The 16,876-nt window shown below is 40.9% G+C and overlaps 1 protein-coding gene across 1 annotated transcript in view; it reads right to left on the reverse strand.

Annotated features, from left to right (window-relative positions):
• The window catches only part of ALCAM (activated leukocyte cell adhesion molecule), a 201,742-nt gene extending 196,511 nt beyond the window's left edge, over window positions 1-5,231 (reverse strand). Inside the window, exon 1 of the mRNA XM_054577336.1 lies at window positions 4,577-5,231. Within this exon, the coding sequence (XP_054433311.1) occupies window positions 4,577-4,649 (73 nt within the window). The 5' untranslated portion in view covers window positions 4,650-5,231. The remainder of the gene's footprint in view (window positions 1-4,576) is intronic.
• Between the last annotated feature and the right edge of the window lie 11,645 nt (window positions 5,232-16,876).

The raw sequence follows: 16,876 nt of genomic DNA on the forward strand, positions 1-16,876 counted from the left end.
AAACAAATATTAATTCATCATCTACTACTTCAAAGAAAACTTTCTTCAGTATTCCAATGAGTTAGCTCATTTCCTAATATGTGTAAGAAATGAAATGAAGGAGTCATATATATGGTGACAAAAGGAGATTTGACTTTGGGTGGTAAACACACAATGAAATACACAGATGATATATTACAGAATTGTATACTTGAAACCTATAGACTTTTATTAACCTATGTCACCCTAATAAATTTAATTTAAATTAAAAAGAAATGAAATGGTCCTTTGTGAAAGCCTAACAATAAAGAATAAAATAACACTTTGGAAAGAGTTGAATTTAAGCTCATACACATTCACAGAGGCACAGAGATACTCTTTTGTCTTAGCTGCACCTATGTTGCTCTCCTGCATATTTGGAATCTATATTGCATGAGCCTACTTGAGTTAATGGCCTCAGACAGCCAGAACTCTTTGATGATGTTCTACACACACACACAAAAATGGCCAGAACAAAAACAGGTGTGTGTTTGAGAATACAAGACAAAGTGATTGTAAAGCATTTAAAATACTACATGACAAAATGCTGCCATCTTACACCAGATAATGCTGATAGCTTTGTGCTCAATTTTACAAAAGCCTATGTTTAATGACATGAAAATTTGGGAAGTAAAAGAATAAGTTGAAGAAAAAAAGAAAAGAAATATTTGTCCTGCTTTTAATAAAATGGTCAAGTGATGACTAGGAGAAATAAAGAGTGTTACTCTATTAAAAGTATAATGAAAGTCTTAATATAGCATACTGTATTTGAAAAGTTCAAAATGCTGACTGAGCAAAGGAATTACTAATCAGAAACATGCATTACATAAAGAGAAAATTTTAAAGATTGGAAATTAAAAGGAGCAGAAAAATAACTTTCCCAAGGTCACAACATTCTTATATGGTATAGCTAAAAACGGAGCACATAAGTACTGACCCCAATAGATAGATTTTTCTGGTAACACCTGCAACTATTAAGGTAGGTTTTTAATTATTTTTTTTTAGAAATAAGTCAACAGTAGACAAGCATTCTCTTCTACATTTCTATTAAAAATGATATGATAGTTTGAATTTTCCAAAAAGTCAGAAAAAGTTTGGCATATCACAACTTTTGTTAGTCTTAAAATATTTTCGATTTGTATAAAACTGAAAACATGAAGAAAGCATTAGTATTTTTTATTTCCTTCTATATTGTACTCAGGACCATGGGCTAAATCCACTTCTTTGTTTAGAAGCTTTTTGCAGGTGTACATATTAAGGCTTTGTTACATGGACATATTAGCATCAACTGTTACTTCCAGATAGGATGGGTTACTCTTACTGGTGGTGTTTTGTTTTGTATTGTTTTGTTTTGTTTTGTTTTAGATCTAAAAACCTTTTCCTGGGTCTCTTTACCGAGGAGAGTGGGAGAGTAATGTCTCAAGACACTTTTTTTTTTAATAGCCCTATTCTGGCCTAAAGGAGTAAGCACAAGACATTAAAATGAGTTTACAAAAGTAGAAAAAAGATGAAAAATTAGCAAGTGGGGTACACTAACATTTTCTAGTAATAAAAGATATATACGAATATGTCCATGCAGACTGTCTGAAAGAATTAGAAAAACACAGGAAAATGACCCTGCTTTGCCCTAATCAGCCTTTTCCCTTAGTCAGAAACAAGAGTTTTGAGCTGAAGATATCTCAGAGTATATCCTTAGCCCAACCTTATACTTACACATGGGAAAGCTGAAGCCCAAAAAGGTGAGCCAAACCTAGAAAAGCAATTTACTGAAAATATTAGTGTAATAAATTGTAATTTTTATTGGATTAAATAAACCATCAAGGAAAAAACAATATTTACTGGCCACTAAGCAGCTTTCAGTTTTTAAAATAATAAATTTTAAGAGTCCCACATTAATCGTCTGCAAGGACATTATTTGATTTGAGTTGATGCTTTTCCCAAGGCCTTACTGAGATACACTGATACCTTCCCAACATAATATACCACTAGGACAAAACAAAACAAACCCTTTAAGTGTGTTTCTGTCTTGGAATTAACCTTATATCAGTAAGCATTTAAGAAAAATTCCACAGAGGCGTGCACACAGGTGGCCCAAGTGAAGAAACAGTTAACTGCGGAGCTCCACCTCCTTGTTGTAAATAATCAAGGAAAGCCTTTTTATAAGCAATACAAAATGTCACCACAGGCTGACGCTCTTTCTATAATAATTAGATTCTATTCTCTCTAGGATGACTCCCACATACTTTATTGCCTTTATAACTCCGAATTCAGTTTTCGTGGTTCATATACATTTTCCCTTCCCTTCAAAACAGGTAACACCGTGCCATGCCTAGAATATAGCAATAACTACGTAGTGACTACAGACCAAAAGACTTGCAGGAACAGGTTCATGAACTCGAATTTTTGCTCTGTAGGTCTCGACACACACTATTACAGCTGTTGGGGGAATAAACAGCGGCACGCTGGGAAGTCACTCGGCCCCTTTGACTAAACCACCCATTGGCCCTGCGTCCTCACCGGGCTCAGCTGTGGAGAGGGCCCGGAAGAGGCTCACTTGCAGCCCAGGACTTGCATCCAGGGTCAGGACATGGCGCTTTTAATGCCTCAATCATTTCTGAAACACACTGACTGACAGTTTCGCGCTTATGTCAGCCCCATAAATTCAAGGAAACCGCTGATCTGAGGGGCTGAGGCTTCTGAGCCCTGGGGGAGCCCCGCCTGACGCTCGCCCAAAGTGAGAAGAAACGGGTACGGAGGCGACATACCAGCCGGTGCGCCGCAGGAATCGACAGGAGGAGGATCTGAAAGCGGAACCTCTCCCCTTTGAGCAACTAAATGTGCAGAAAAACCTGTCCTCTGAGGTGACCCCACTGAAAGGAAATACCAGTGCGAGAGCACTGGAAAGGAAACTGGCGTGTGCTCTCAGGGTGGGGCTCTAGGTGAGATACTCCCTCAAAGCGGCGAGACGGTTAAACTGAAAGCCAACTGTGGGCGTGTGGATCTTCGCATTTTACAAACTCATCACCCTCGTCCGCTCTTCTCGCCTCCTGGCTTCAGAGTGAGTGCCCTTCCTTCCCACAGCGACACTGGGATCAGGAAAAGGAGAAATCCACACTGTGCCAAACCCAGGGGGCCTCTCCTCCCCGCATCCCCGGTGTTCCTATCCCACCCCACCTGCTTTAAACCTGGCTCAGCTCGCCTTTCACAGTCCCCGCCCCAGACCCGGAGATGTGTCACAGATCACTGTTTCTCCAACCTCAGAACAGCAGGTGAGCTCTTTCCCTTTCACTCAGAACTGTAACTTTCAGAAAGAGATCGTGAGAGCACCCCCCTCCCCGGCACCTCCACCAACCACACAAACATACACAGCTGCAGTTCACAAACACGCAGGATCTTCAGGCTCTAGCCCCAGCCCCACTTTCCCCCCTTTCCTGGGGGAGAACCAGAGGCTTTCAGACCTACTCTTTGGCCTCAACTTGCTAACAACGGAAAGGATGTGCAGAAATTAAAGATGCAAAAAGAAAGTTTTTCTTTGATTAAAAAAGAAAACCCTAAAGAAAGGAGTAGAATAAACAAAACCCGAAATAACAGGAAGTAGGAGTTATACTTGCAACTGTCTATGAAGGGCAGGGCTAGCAACCAAAACTTCACATGGGGGGAAAAGTCCAAAAAATCCTGAAGTCTAGCGAGGAAATAAACCTGCTGCTCTGTCAAGTGAAGGGAAGCACGGAGAATGCGCTATTGGGACCAACTCGTGTCAGCCGCCGTGCTTCGCAGAGGACAGAGCACTACGGCGAGTAAAGGGATTCCCAGCGAAATACTTTGCTTGTTGGGGGTTTTGCATTACTTTTCTGAGGCTCAGAACAGAACTGAGATCTGAGGGTGAATCATGGGCGCTGAAAAATTTACAAACCCTATCGTAAGGTCTCACAAACCTGGCTGGGTTCTTTGCCTACAATCACTCCTAAACTCACTGCCCACCCAGAAAATGGGGGAGGACGGGTCCAAGCCACAATTTAAGCTTTAGGAAGAATTTAAGGGAACGATTAAAGTCCTTTTTATCTTCTACCTCTTCCATCACCTCTTCGCCTCATATCAAGGGAAAGTTGCCAGGGGTTTTATCACGAAAAAAGTGCGTCCAGTTATTGCTTCCACGAGCTAAGCGAAAGGAAAACTGCCCAGAGCGAAATGACGTGGACTTTGAAATCAGTGACTGAATTGTCAGTGGGCAACAGCTCGCCGCCTAGGCGGTAGCCACAAGAGGTAAGAGGAGACTGGCCAATCCTGCCCTCGGGCCCCGGAAGCCCTGACCCCGGCCTCACCCAAAGTTCCTGGAGATTTACCCAGTGCCCCCATCTCTGCGCTAACTTGAGTCAACCGGCCAAGCCCAGGCGTGTGGCACAGGTGACTGAACCCAACGCCAGCTCTGCGCCCGCACAGCCGTCTCTTTACTTCCCCCACGAGCCTGGGCGCACTGCCTGGCGGCGCAAGGCCGGGGACCTAAGGAAGCCTCCTCCGGCCCAGGTCGGCCGCGGGCTGCTCCGGGGCCCCTGCTCACCTGGCCTGAGGACAGCAGCGGAGATCAAGAGGCAGAAGACCAAACGGCATGAGGGGGCCGCCTTCGATGCCATATTCCTCCTCCTCCTCCGAAGCCACCGAGAGAGTCCGCGACGTAGGAGGAAGCGTCGTTCCCTACTACCCCGTGCTGCCCGCGCACTTGTCGGGACGCAGCGGGCAGCGGCTTCTCCCAGACACACCGCCCCCCTGGGCTGTGGCGCTGCACCCTCGGGTCTCCGCCGCACGTAACTTTCCACCACGCAGTGCCCGAGCTCCTTCTCCCTACAACACTAGCCCTTGGCCCCTTGGCTGCTTCTCCGGGGACCGGCGACCCTCTCTCTCTTTCCGGGAGACACTTGAGCAATTCGGAAAGGTGTACGTGGTTCTTTTTTGGCTGGTCTGTTAATTCCCTTCTCTTGGGATAATAATGATGATGATAGTGGCAGTGCGCGTAAAAAGCCGGTGCTAGGAAGGAATAGCCTGAGATGGCAACAGGGGGCGGCGGGTCCAGGCGGTCTCCTCAGGTGGGGCAGCAGTTGTGGCAGCAAGAGCAGCAGCAGGTATAGCAGCGGCGGTAGCAGCACTCTGAGCTGCTCTGAGTGGGGAGACTGGGAGGCGTGTGTAAGCCGCCTCTTTCCTCCTCCCTCCGACTCCTCCTTCCCTCTCCTCTCCCCCCTGGCTTCCCCGGACGCAGCTCCGAGCAGGTGGTTGGAACGCAGATCTGCAGCCTAGAGGCGCTGCAGGACCAAGGCGAAGACTAAGCCGGGATCTGGAACCTCGCCCAGCAGCGCGCGCCCGAAAGGGCGGGGGTTCTTGGCTCCGCCCTCCTCTGGGAGGCCCGCCAATAGGAAGCAGACACAGAAGCCCCACGCTCCGGGGGAGCCCCTAGGACTTGGACGCTTCCCGGTGGCGTTACCCGGGTAATAAAACCTCTCTCTGTTCACCCTGCTCACCCAGCCCTGTCGCGGTTCAGAAAACCAAATTACCCTTTTCTTTTCCCCAGAACTCCAATTCTTTTGACTCACTCCTCGGGGACTTTTCGGCGGCGGTATTGCAACCTCCTTACTTGTAGGCTTGGGGAATTCACAGACTGAGGGTCCAAGGGCGGAGCGAAGGAGGAAGGAAGGGGCTGGAGGAGGCGGCAAAGGTGGAAACTGGTCTTCTAGGAGTTAACAAGCTGCGGTTGGCTGGGGACAACCTACGAACGGAGCTGATTCCTCCTCCTTTCTCTCACCTCTCACCCGCGTCTCGCACACACCTTTTTAAAAAAGGCAAGTGACATGAGTGGACTGCCCGGTATCAAATATTATATATGTACTCTTAACCGGGGGGAAACTAAATCAGGAATTTCTAAACCATACTTCGTCACGCGGATTTTCCCAATGTCTACAAAGCTAGAGTGTGTGTCTCCTTTATTTTGAATTAAGCGGCGATTTTAAGTTACAAACAGAAAATCCTCAAGTTATTCAGATTAAAAGCCGAGCTCCTCCTTGTCCGTTTCAGAAAGCCAAGCACCCTTGCAGATGGACAGGATTCTCGGGTAATTTCTAAAGATTGAACCACCTCCCAGGCGGAACATTGGAAGCCGCGTCGCTTTCAGATCAGGCAGAGCATGAAGGAATATTTTCCTCTAGAACACGGGGGTGGAGCTGTCAGAGCCCTAAGTGGCTCTAAATCAAGGATACGGGATCACAAGTCTCATCCCAGAAGCTTAATAAAATACTGGCCCCAGAACCACTTCGCCGGGACATTAAATAGCCTTTCGTGTATCACAGGGTCACCCCTCTGTGAGGTTACTCTCCCGCAGAGAATGCCAACTAGTGATTCTCACATACTACGCTTTCATCAAAGGCTTGGAGTCACCAGCTAGTTGGGGGCGAGAGGAATTTGCGTCAGGAGAAGCTTAATAAACACACATGCACACACACAATGATCTTTGATATTTTTTTTTATCTTTTCATGCTTGACATTATTACGTTCCATTTTCAGCTGCATTTTTTTTTTCAAAAGCTTGCCTGTCTTGTCCTCCTGGTTCTCCTTACATTACAATAACAATATTCTAGAGTACAGCTCTTGTATTTTTCCTCTCAAACTAAGTACTTTCTCCCACTTGGTTTTAACATTAACATTTCATTTGCATCTTATAAACCAACAGGAAGGCTAATGCTATGAGGCAAATGCTTTTTTAAATCAATATTCCATAAACTAAGTTTGACTAAATTGCTAGCATTCCAATGGATTCTGTAGAATTTCTACAGGGGATTTTTTTTTTTTAACAGTGGCTCTTCACTGCTTGTATTATAGCAAATAATTAATCATCCTAACTATATATTTATCCACTTTGTCTATCTGATCCCCTTTATTTTGGGGTGGGAGTTAAAATAGCATAATTGGTTTGTTTTTTTTTAATCCTCGCGCAGAAATAGGTTTTATTGGTTTTAGAGAGAGAGGAAGGGTGAGAGAGACAGAGAAACATCAATGTGAAAGAAAAACATCAATTGGTTGCCTCCCATATGTGCCCAACCAGGGATTGAACCTGCAACCTAGGTATGTGCCCTGACCAGGAATCAAACCTGCAACCTTTTGGAGGACAGGACAACACTCCAGCTCACTGAGCCATCTGCCAGGGCATAGCATAATTGTTAAAAATAGATCTGCAAAAGGCAGATGGTCTGATTTTGGCTCTGACATTATTAACTGCATGATCCTGAAAAACATATTTAACCATTCTAAGCCTCATTTTCCTTAAATGTAAAAAGGGATAACGACAGTGTCAGTCTCTTGAGATTGTTGTGAGAATTGAGACCACACAAATAACTAGTAGGTGTGGTAGGAGCTTGGGCTTTGGGGAGCAGTCAGAGTCTAGTTAAAATCCCTGTCTGCATTTACTTAGCAAGTGACCTTGAGCAAAAGTCAATCTCTCATAAAGTGTGATAACACATTAGAGTACCACCTTTAAAGGTGCGCAGTAAAATTGGATCAAAATATAGTCTATAAATTAAGAATATTCTATATGCACGCAACTATGTATGGAATTCTGAAAGCTACTGATTTATGTATTATGCTGGCAAACATGTATTATACATACTTGTATGTAAAGTCACTAGCTTTCATAATCCCTTTTAGAGAGGAATTTGTCCTAGTTTACGAAAATGCCTCAATAAGCCACTTGGAGCAGTAACTCCCAAGGCTATTAGTCATATATAGCTAAGGCCACAAAAGTGATGGTGAAACTACTCTGTATTAAACAACATAATAAAATAAAAATAGGAATCACAAAAAAATAAAAATAAAAGTAAGAATTTTATAGAAGAGTGAAGAGGAAGATGCTGAGAAGAGAGGAAGGCACAAAGACCACATCATACAATTATGAGTTTGGAAATGGTCGAAGGCCTTTAAATATCTTTTAATTAACTGGTAATAGTTATTGAGAACTTGCTGTGTGTTAAGTTGTTTTAAGCAATTGATATGAATTAATGGAAAAAATCCCCCTCAGAAAATCCTGTGAAGTAGGTGCTATTATCACCATTTTACTCATGAAGAAAGTGAAGCTCTGAGACTCGCAGTAACTCTCCCAAGGCCACATAGTGATTCACATTACAGTAAAGCCACAATTCCACCCCAGGCACTTTGATGCTAGAGCTTTATTCCTATCCACTTTGCCCATCATAAATGTCTAACAATAAACTTTTGACTTTCTTTTTGGTCGGGGGAGATGAGGCTTAACTTAAACGTAAGTTCCATTCCTTCCCAAAATTTTAATAAAGTCTCCTACTGTCTCACATATTTTCCATAAGAAAATTAATAAGGCAGTGCACCCTATCTGCATGAGCCAGATACCGAGCATATAAAATGACAAGACCATTTTCAGACTGAAATAATTTAGCATAAGCAAAAACTTGGAGTCAGAAATAAAGATAAGAGTGTTATCTCCTCAAAATAATGTAGTGAAGAGAGTCCTTAAAAGTGTAGGAATTGGGGGGGAGGTGGATCCACCTTACTTAGTTCTTAAGAGGAGCAGCTTTTCCTGCTGAATCTGGATCACAATCACTTTTGTGACAACTGATGATTCCTATTATTCCAATAATTTTACCATACAATTTAGTTGTCATTCAGAGCATTATAATGGTTAGGGCATCATGAAGAGGATCAAATCTTATTCCAAGAGGTAAAATAAATAATATTCAGGAAAATATACTTCAAGTTATGTAGAAGAGAAGAGTTTTGCATCATCAGTATGAGAGAATCATCATCAGTTAGTACAAAGGAAAGACAGCATATTAGGCAACTTCCCTGATTAGAATCTTCTGAGCTCAGAACTCAGGACCCACAGGCTCAGGCCAGGACTACATTAACCTGTTAGTATGTGAAGACATAGCCAGGCCAGGTACCTGAGCATTGAAGAGTTGAGGTGATTTTTTTTTCCTTCTGATTAAACAATTTTCTACTGGAGATATAATTTCACCAAAGATGGTTTTGGAGGCTAGTGACATTTGTCCCTTTCCATCTTGTATCATATTAGTCTGTGTCCTAATTTTTGTACAAAACTTGTGTGCAAGTCAAGGGCATGCAACAAATCTTTCACTTTCTTTTCCCACCTCTCCATCAGTAATTACAGATTTCTAATCAATACTTTGCAAATACATTGGGCACTCTCTAAATATTGACGTACAAATGATAAGTGGTGAGAAGGAGCTCCTCTTTACATAATAAGGCCTTGAAAAAAACTTATAAGGGAGGGTTATAGAAGGAGATAGAAGGCCTCTCCATTGGGTTTTTAGTTATGGGACCAATAAGGATGCTTCTGGTACTCATTCCAATGTGTGTTTTTCCTACACCACCAAGCAATTCTTGTACACAAGCTGTGTGTCCTACATCTCAGCTCAATCCTGACACTATCTACCTGTAGAGAGCAGTCAGCCAGATGGAAGAGATATATAGGGTAAGGCGTGTGGGAAGGAGAGCAGGCTTCTTCGCCAATCTCCATGTGTTCACCAACACTGACGTGCTACACACTAATTCCTTTGGGTTTTTGTGGAGGCTTCATTACATGGGAATGATTGATTAAGTCATTGGTCATTGATGATTGAACTTAATATTCAGCCCCCCTGCCTTCCTTGGAAGTTGAGGGATGGGACTAAAAGGTCAACCTTCTAATCACATAGTTGGATCTCCTAGCAACCAACCCCTAATCCTAGGTTATCTATGAGCATTCCAAAACTTAGCCCCTTAACATAAAAAAGACACATTTATCACTCTCATAAGTTAGGAAACTCCAAGGGTTTTAGAAAATCTTAGCAGGGAATTGATCAAAGACCAAATATATATTTCTCATTATAAACCAATACCACAAGTAGGAAGACTAAGTTTTAGGAAACACAAAGAGGATCAGTGAAGTCCTAGTGACCATAGTGAGAATTTTGAAATATAAAGTAAGGAAACTTAATCTACAGGAGGAAGGAGTGATAAAAGCTATTTGCCATTAATGGGAATAAAACAAAAAGAGCCATGCTGAGAACAGAATCCTGACGAGTAAATGTTCTAAGTCACCAGGACAGACGAGAACTTGGGTTAATGCACTGATGACAAAGATTGAAATACAGGGTTAAGAGGGATTTATATTAAGTTTAGGGAGACAGAATTATTTTAAAGAGGCACAGAGATTAATAGGTTTAAAATAAACCTCTGTTTCATTTCTGGAATCCAAGGCTTTTTAAGTCAATAATTTAAAAAATCACTCTAGATGTGGGTATCTGTCTTAAGAAATAGTCCCTTGATTTTATTGTTTAATTTCAATTTTAACAGCCATATCAGTCATTGTTTTAATAAAACTTTGCAACTCACATCCTCAATAGTGCTAGCTAAGAAAGATATATCACTGGAGCTCAGGAGAATAAAAACTTTCAAAGCCAATGGTAAACATTATGTTCTTATTTCATACTGTAGATTGCTCAATGTCTAGGTACAAAAAGAAATGCACAGCTATTTCAGTTGAAGTAGAAATCCACTTATTTTTCTTCCTGTTGTACACATGAAGAAAAAATCTAGCTAAGCTATTTAACTATAAAATTTATATTATACCTATAAATGGATGTCAAAAACTCTTACTGTAGCAAACACTCATAATTCATTAGTGATTTAAAAGTATAACAGTTTGGGTTTACCCTACAACTTGAGAGTTTCTCTTCAGAGGTCTCTATATGTATAGTTTTTAACATTCAACTGAAATAATCAATTCTCTTGGTTTTAAGAAGCCTATTTTCTCTAATGTTTTTAATTATATTTTATTGATTATGCTATTACAGGTGTCCCACTTTTTCCCCTCTGCCCCCCACTGCCCAGTACCCCTCTTCCTTCCAGCATCCCCTCCCCTTAGTTCATGTCCATGGGTCATGCATGTAAGTTCTTTGGCTTCTCCATTTCCTATACTGTTCTTAACATCCCCCTGTTTATTTTGTTCCTACACATTATGCTTCTTAACCCCTGCACCATTTCCCCCATTCTCCTTCCTTCCCCCTCCCTGATGATAACCCTCCAAATGATCTCCATAACTATGACTCTGTTCCTGTTCTGGTTGTTTGCTTAGATTTTTTTTTAAGATTTCATTTATTTATTTTTAAGGATATAGGAAGGGAGGGAGAAAGAGAGGGAGAAAAACATCAATGTGTGGTTGCCTCTCCTATGCCCCCAAATGGGGACCTGTCCGACAACCTAGGCATGTACCTTGACAGGGAATTGAACCTGCATCCCTTTGGTTCTCAAGTTGGCACTCACTCCACTGAGCCACACCAGCCAGGGCAGTTTTTGTTTTTTTGTTTTGTTAAATGCAGCTGTTGATAGCTGTGAATTTGTTGCCTTTTTAATGTTCATGGCTTTGATCTTCTTCTTTTTCCTAAATAAGTCCCTTTAACATTTTGTGTAATAAGGGATTGGTGATGATGAGCTCATTTAGCTTTACCTTGTCTGGGAGGCATTTTCTCTGCCCTTCCATTCTAAATGACAGCTTTTCTGGATAGAGTAATCTAAGTGGTAGGTTCTTGTTTTTCATCACTTTGAATACTTCTTGCCAGCCTCTTCTTGCCTGCAAACTTTCTTTTGAGAAATCAGCTAATAATCTTATGGGAACTCCTTTGTAGGTAACTCTCTGCCTTTCTTTTGCTGCTTTTAAGATTCTCCCTTCATCTTTAACCTTTGGCATATTAATTATGATGTGTTTTGGTGTGATCCTCTTTGCGTCCAACTTATTTGTGATTCTTCATTTCCAACACTTGTATGTCTATTTCCTTTGCCAAATCAGGGAAGTTTTCTTTCATTATTTTTTCAAATAAGTTTTCAATTCTTGTTCTTCTTCCTCTCATTCTGGCACCCCTACAATTCAGATGTTGGTACATTTAAAGTTGTCCCAGAAGTTCCTAAGCCTATCCTCATTTTTTTGAAGTCTTTTTCTTCCTGCTGTTCTGATTGAATGCTTTTACCTTCCTTGTGTTCCAAATCATTGATTCGATTCTCGGTCTCATCCTCTCCTCTGTTGGTTCCCTATAGACTTTTTCTTTATTATGCTTGGTGTAATCTTCATTTCTTCTGTTATTTTTTCAACTTATTGAATGAGTTCTTCAAGCTTTGCATTTGGTGTCTTGAACTCTGCATCTGATAGGTTGGTTATCTATGTTTTATTTAGTTCTTTTTCTAGGGTTTTGTTCTATTCTTTCATTTTGTTCATATTTCTTTGTGTCCTCAATTTGGCAGCCCTCCTGTGTTTGTTTTTGTGTATTAGGTAAAGGTTCTTTTTATTTTTTAATATTTTTTTAATTTTTAATTTTTTCAAATACATTTGTCTCTGCCTTCCCCCCACCACTTTCTCTTGCCCCCTTTCCCTAAACCCTTTCCCTGTGGTTATGTCCATAAGACCTTGCTATATGTTCTTTGACTTTCCCCTTCCCTTCCTTTCCCCCCACTTCCCTCTTGTCTCTGTTGGTTTCTTTTCCTTTCAATGTTGCTGGTCTTATTTTCCTTGCATCTTTGTATTGTTGGTTAGGTTCTGCTTTGTATTGTTGGTTAGATGAGATCATATGGTATTTGTCTTTCATCCACTGGCTTATTTTGCTTAGCATAATGCTCTCTAGTTCCATCCATGCTGTCACGAAGTGTAGTAGTTCTTTTTTTCTTTTTTCTGCTTAGTATTCCGTTGTGTGAATGTACCATAATTTTTTGATCCAATCATCTACTGATGGGCATTTAGGTTGCTTCCAACACTTGGCTGTTATAAATTGTGCTGCTATGAACATTCGGGTGCATAGGTCCTTTTGAATTGACGTTTTGGGATTTTTAGCGTATAGTCCCAGCAGGGGAATCACTGGAATAAAAGGCAGTTCCATTTTCAACTTTTTGAGGAAATTCCACACTGCTTTCCACAATGGCTGCACCAGTCTGCATTCCCACCAACAGTGTACTAGTGTTCCCTTTTCTCGACAGCCTTGCCAGCACCTGTTGATTGTTGATCTGTTTATGATGGCCATTCTGACTGGTGTGAGGCGGTACCTTATGGTGGTTTTGATCTGCATTTCTCTGATGGCTAGTGATGCCGAGCATTCTTTCAAATGTCTCTGAGCCCTCTATATCTCTTCCTTGGAAAAGCATCTGCCCAGGTCCTTTGCCCATTTTTTGATTGGATCATTTGTCTTCTTGGAGTGGAGTGGAGTGAGTTCTTTATATATTTTGGAGATCAAACTTCTATCTGATGTATGATTAGCAAATATATTTTCCCATACGGTTCGCTCCCTTCTCATTCTGCTGATGTTTTCTTTTGCCGTGCAGAAGCTTCTTATTTTGATGAGGTCCCACTTGTTTATCCTTTCCTTTATGTCCCTTGCTTTAGGAGACATATCAGTGAAAAAATTGCTGCATCGGATATCTGAGAGTTTCCTGCCAATGTTCTCCTCTAGGACTTTTATGGTGTTGCGACTTATATTTAAGTCTTTTATCCATCTTGAGTTTATTTTTGTGTATGGTGTCAGCTGATGATCCAATTTCAGTTTTAGGCATGTAGCCATCCAGCTCTCCCAATACCATTTGTTAAAGAGGCTATTATTACTCCACTTTATGCTTCTGCCCCCTTTGTCAAATATTAGTTGCCCATATAGACCTGGGCTTATTTCTGGGCTTCCTATTCTATTACATTGGTCTGTGGGTCTGTTCTTGTGCCAGTACCAGATTGTTTTGAGTATAGTGGCTTTGTAGTATAGTTTGATGTCTGGTATTGTGATCTCTCCTACTTTGCGTTTCTTTCTAAAAATTGCTGCAGCTATTCAGGGTAGTTTATGGTTCCATATAAATTTTTTGAAATGTCTGTTCTATTTCTGTGAAATACGTCATTGGTATCTTAGTAGGCATTGCATTGAATCTATAAATTGCTTTGGATAGTATGGACATTTCGATGATATTAATTCTTCCAATCCATGATATGGTTCCATTTATTTGCGTCTTCCTTAATTTCTTTTTTCAATGTTGTATAGTTTTCTGCATACAGGTCTTTTACCTCTTTGGTTAAATTTATTCCTAGGTACTTTATTTTTCTTCTTGCTATACCGAATGGTAGTTTTTTTTTCTGATTTCTTCTTCTTCTATTTCATTGCTGGTCTACAAAAATGCCTTTGATTCCTGAATATTGACTTTGTATCCTGCTGTTTTGCCAAATTCACTTATTAGGTTGAGGACTTTTTTGGTAGAGTCTACAGGGTTCTCTATGTACACTATCATGTCATCTGCAAACAATGATAGCTTTACTTCCTCCTTTCCTATTTGGATGCCTTTTATTTCTTTTTCTTCTCTAACCACTGTGGCTAGGACTTCCAATAAGATGATGAAAAGAAGTGGTGAAAGCTGACATCCTTGTCACGTTCCCGATCTTAGTGGGAGAGCTTTCAGTATTTGCCCATTGAGTAGGATGTTGGCTGTAGGTTTTTCATATATGGCCTTTATTACGTTGAGGAATGCCCCATTTATTCCCATTTTACTGAGTGTTTTGATCATAAATGGGTGCTGTACCTTATCGAATGCTTTTTCTGCATCTATCAAGATGATCATGTGGTTTTTGTCTTTTCTTTTATTTATGTGATGTATCACGTTTATTGACTTGCGTATATTGAACCATCCCTGCTTGCCTGGGATGAATCCCATTTGATCGTGGTGGATAATCTTTTTAATGTATTGCTGTTTGTGTTTTGCCAATATTTTGTTGAGGATTTTAGCATCTATGTTCATCAGTGAAATTGGCCTGTAGTTTCTTTCTTTGTAGGGTCTTTATCTAGTTTTGGGATTAGGGTGATGCTGGCCTCATAAAAAGAATCTGGGAGTCTTCCCTCCTCTTGTATTTTTTGGAATAGTCTGAGAAGGACAGGGGTCAGCTCTTCCTTAAATGTTTTGTAAAATTCTCCTGTGAAACCGTCTGGCCCTGGGCTTTTGTGTGCTGGGAGTTTCTTGATGACTGCTTCAATTTCCCCAGCTGTTATCGGTCTGGTCAAGCTTTCTGTTTCTTCCTCCTTCAGTGTTGGAAGATTATACTTTTCTAAAAATTTGTCCATTTCATCAAGATTTTCAAATTTCTTGGCATATAATTGTCCATAGTAGTTTCTGACGATCCTTTGCATTTCTGTGGTATCAGTTGTTATTTCTCCTCCTTCGTTTCTGATATTATTAATTTGGGTCCTCTCCCTTTTTGTCTTGATGAGTCTGCTTAAAGGCTTGTCAATTTTATTTATCTTTTCAAAGAACCAGCTTCTTTATTGGTTGATCCTTTGAATTGTTCTTTTTGTCTCTATGCCATTCAGTTCTGCTCTAATCTTGACTATTTCCTTCCTTCTACTTGCTCTGGGATTTATTTGTTGTTGTTTCTCCAGTTCTTGAAGTTGTAATGTTAGGTCTTTTCTTTGAAATGTTTCTTTTCTAGGTAAGCCTGTATTGCTATGAACTTCCCTCTCAGGACTGGCTTTGCTGTGTCCCATAGGTTTTGGACGGTTGTATGTTCATTTCCATTTGTTTCCAGAAACTTTTTGATTTCTTCTCTTATCTCATTATTGACCCATTCATTGTTTAATAGTCTACTGTGCAGTCTCCATGCCAAGTTTGTGAAGTTTCTCTTTGAGTTTATAGTTTCAAGCCCTTGTGGTACGAGAAAACGTTTGGTATTATTTCAATTTTCCTGAATTTGTTGAGGTTTGCTTTGTGTCCTCTCATGTGGTCTATCTTTGAAAAAGTGCCATGAGCATTTGAAAAGAATGTGTATTTTGCTTCTTTGGGATGTAAGGTTCTATGTATGTCAGTTAAGTCTTTTTGATTCAGGGCATCATTCAGCACCACAATATCTTTATCGATGTTTTGTTTGGAAGATCTGTTCATTTTTGACAGTGGGGTGTTGAAATCCCCTACTATCAGTGTGTTGCTGTCCATATCTTTTTTGGACACACACACAGCCACAAAAAAAAAAAAGTCGTCCAAGATTTTCCTTATGTACTTGGGGGCTCCTATATTGGGAGCATATAAGTTTACAATGTTTATTTCTTCTTGATAGATTCTTCCTTTAAGTATTATAAAGTGCCCCTCTGGGTCTCTTTTTATGGCCTTTGTTTTGAAATCTACTTTGTCTGATATAAGTGTGGCAACCCTGCCTTTTTCTCATGTCCATTTGTTTGGAATATTTTTTTCCATCCCTTTACTTTTAATCTGTGTAGGTCTTTGGCTCTGAGGTGGGTCTCTTGTAGGCAGCATATGTGTGGGTCATGTTTTCTTATCCATTCAGCTACCCCGTGTCTTTTAATTGGGGCATTTAGTCCATTTACATTGAGAGTTATTACTGATAGAAACCTATTCATTTTTTCTCTTTGTCCCTGTGTTTTTCTCTTTCTCATTCTTTTCCTTCATCTTCTTAAACCAGTCCCTTAGCATATCTTGGAGTGCTGGTTTTGTAGAGATGTATTCTTTTAGCCTTCTTTTGTCTGGGAAACTCCTTATTTCCCCTTCTATTTTAATTGAGAGCTTAGCTGGGTAGAGCAGCCTTGGCTGTAGGCCCTTGCTTTTCATGACTTGGAATATTTGTTGCCATTCCCTTCTGGCTTGTAGTGTTTCTGTTGAGAAGTCAGCTCCTAGCTGTATCGGGGGCTCCCTTGTATGTTACGTTCTCCTCCCTTGCTGCCTTGAGGATTCTCTCTTTGTCTTTGATAGTTGCCATTTTAATGATGATGGGTCTTGGAGTGTGCCTCATTGGGTCCCTCTTAAGTGGAGCCCTCTGTGCCTCCTGGATCCATGA

Source organism: Pteronotus mesoamericanus, unplaced genomic scaffold (assembly GCF_021234165.1).
Source record: "Pteronotus mesoamericanus isolate MK-2021 breed Mesoamerican mustached bat unplaced genomic scaffold, CSHL_Meso_final contig_42, whole genome shotgun sequence".
NCBI classification, from domain to species: Eukaryota; Metazoa; Chordata; class Mammalia; order Chiroptera; family Mormoopidae; genus Pteronotus; species Pteronotus mesoamericanus.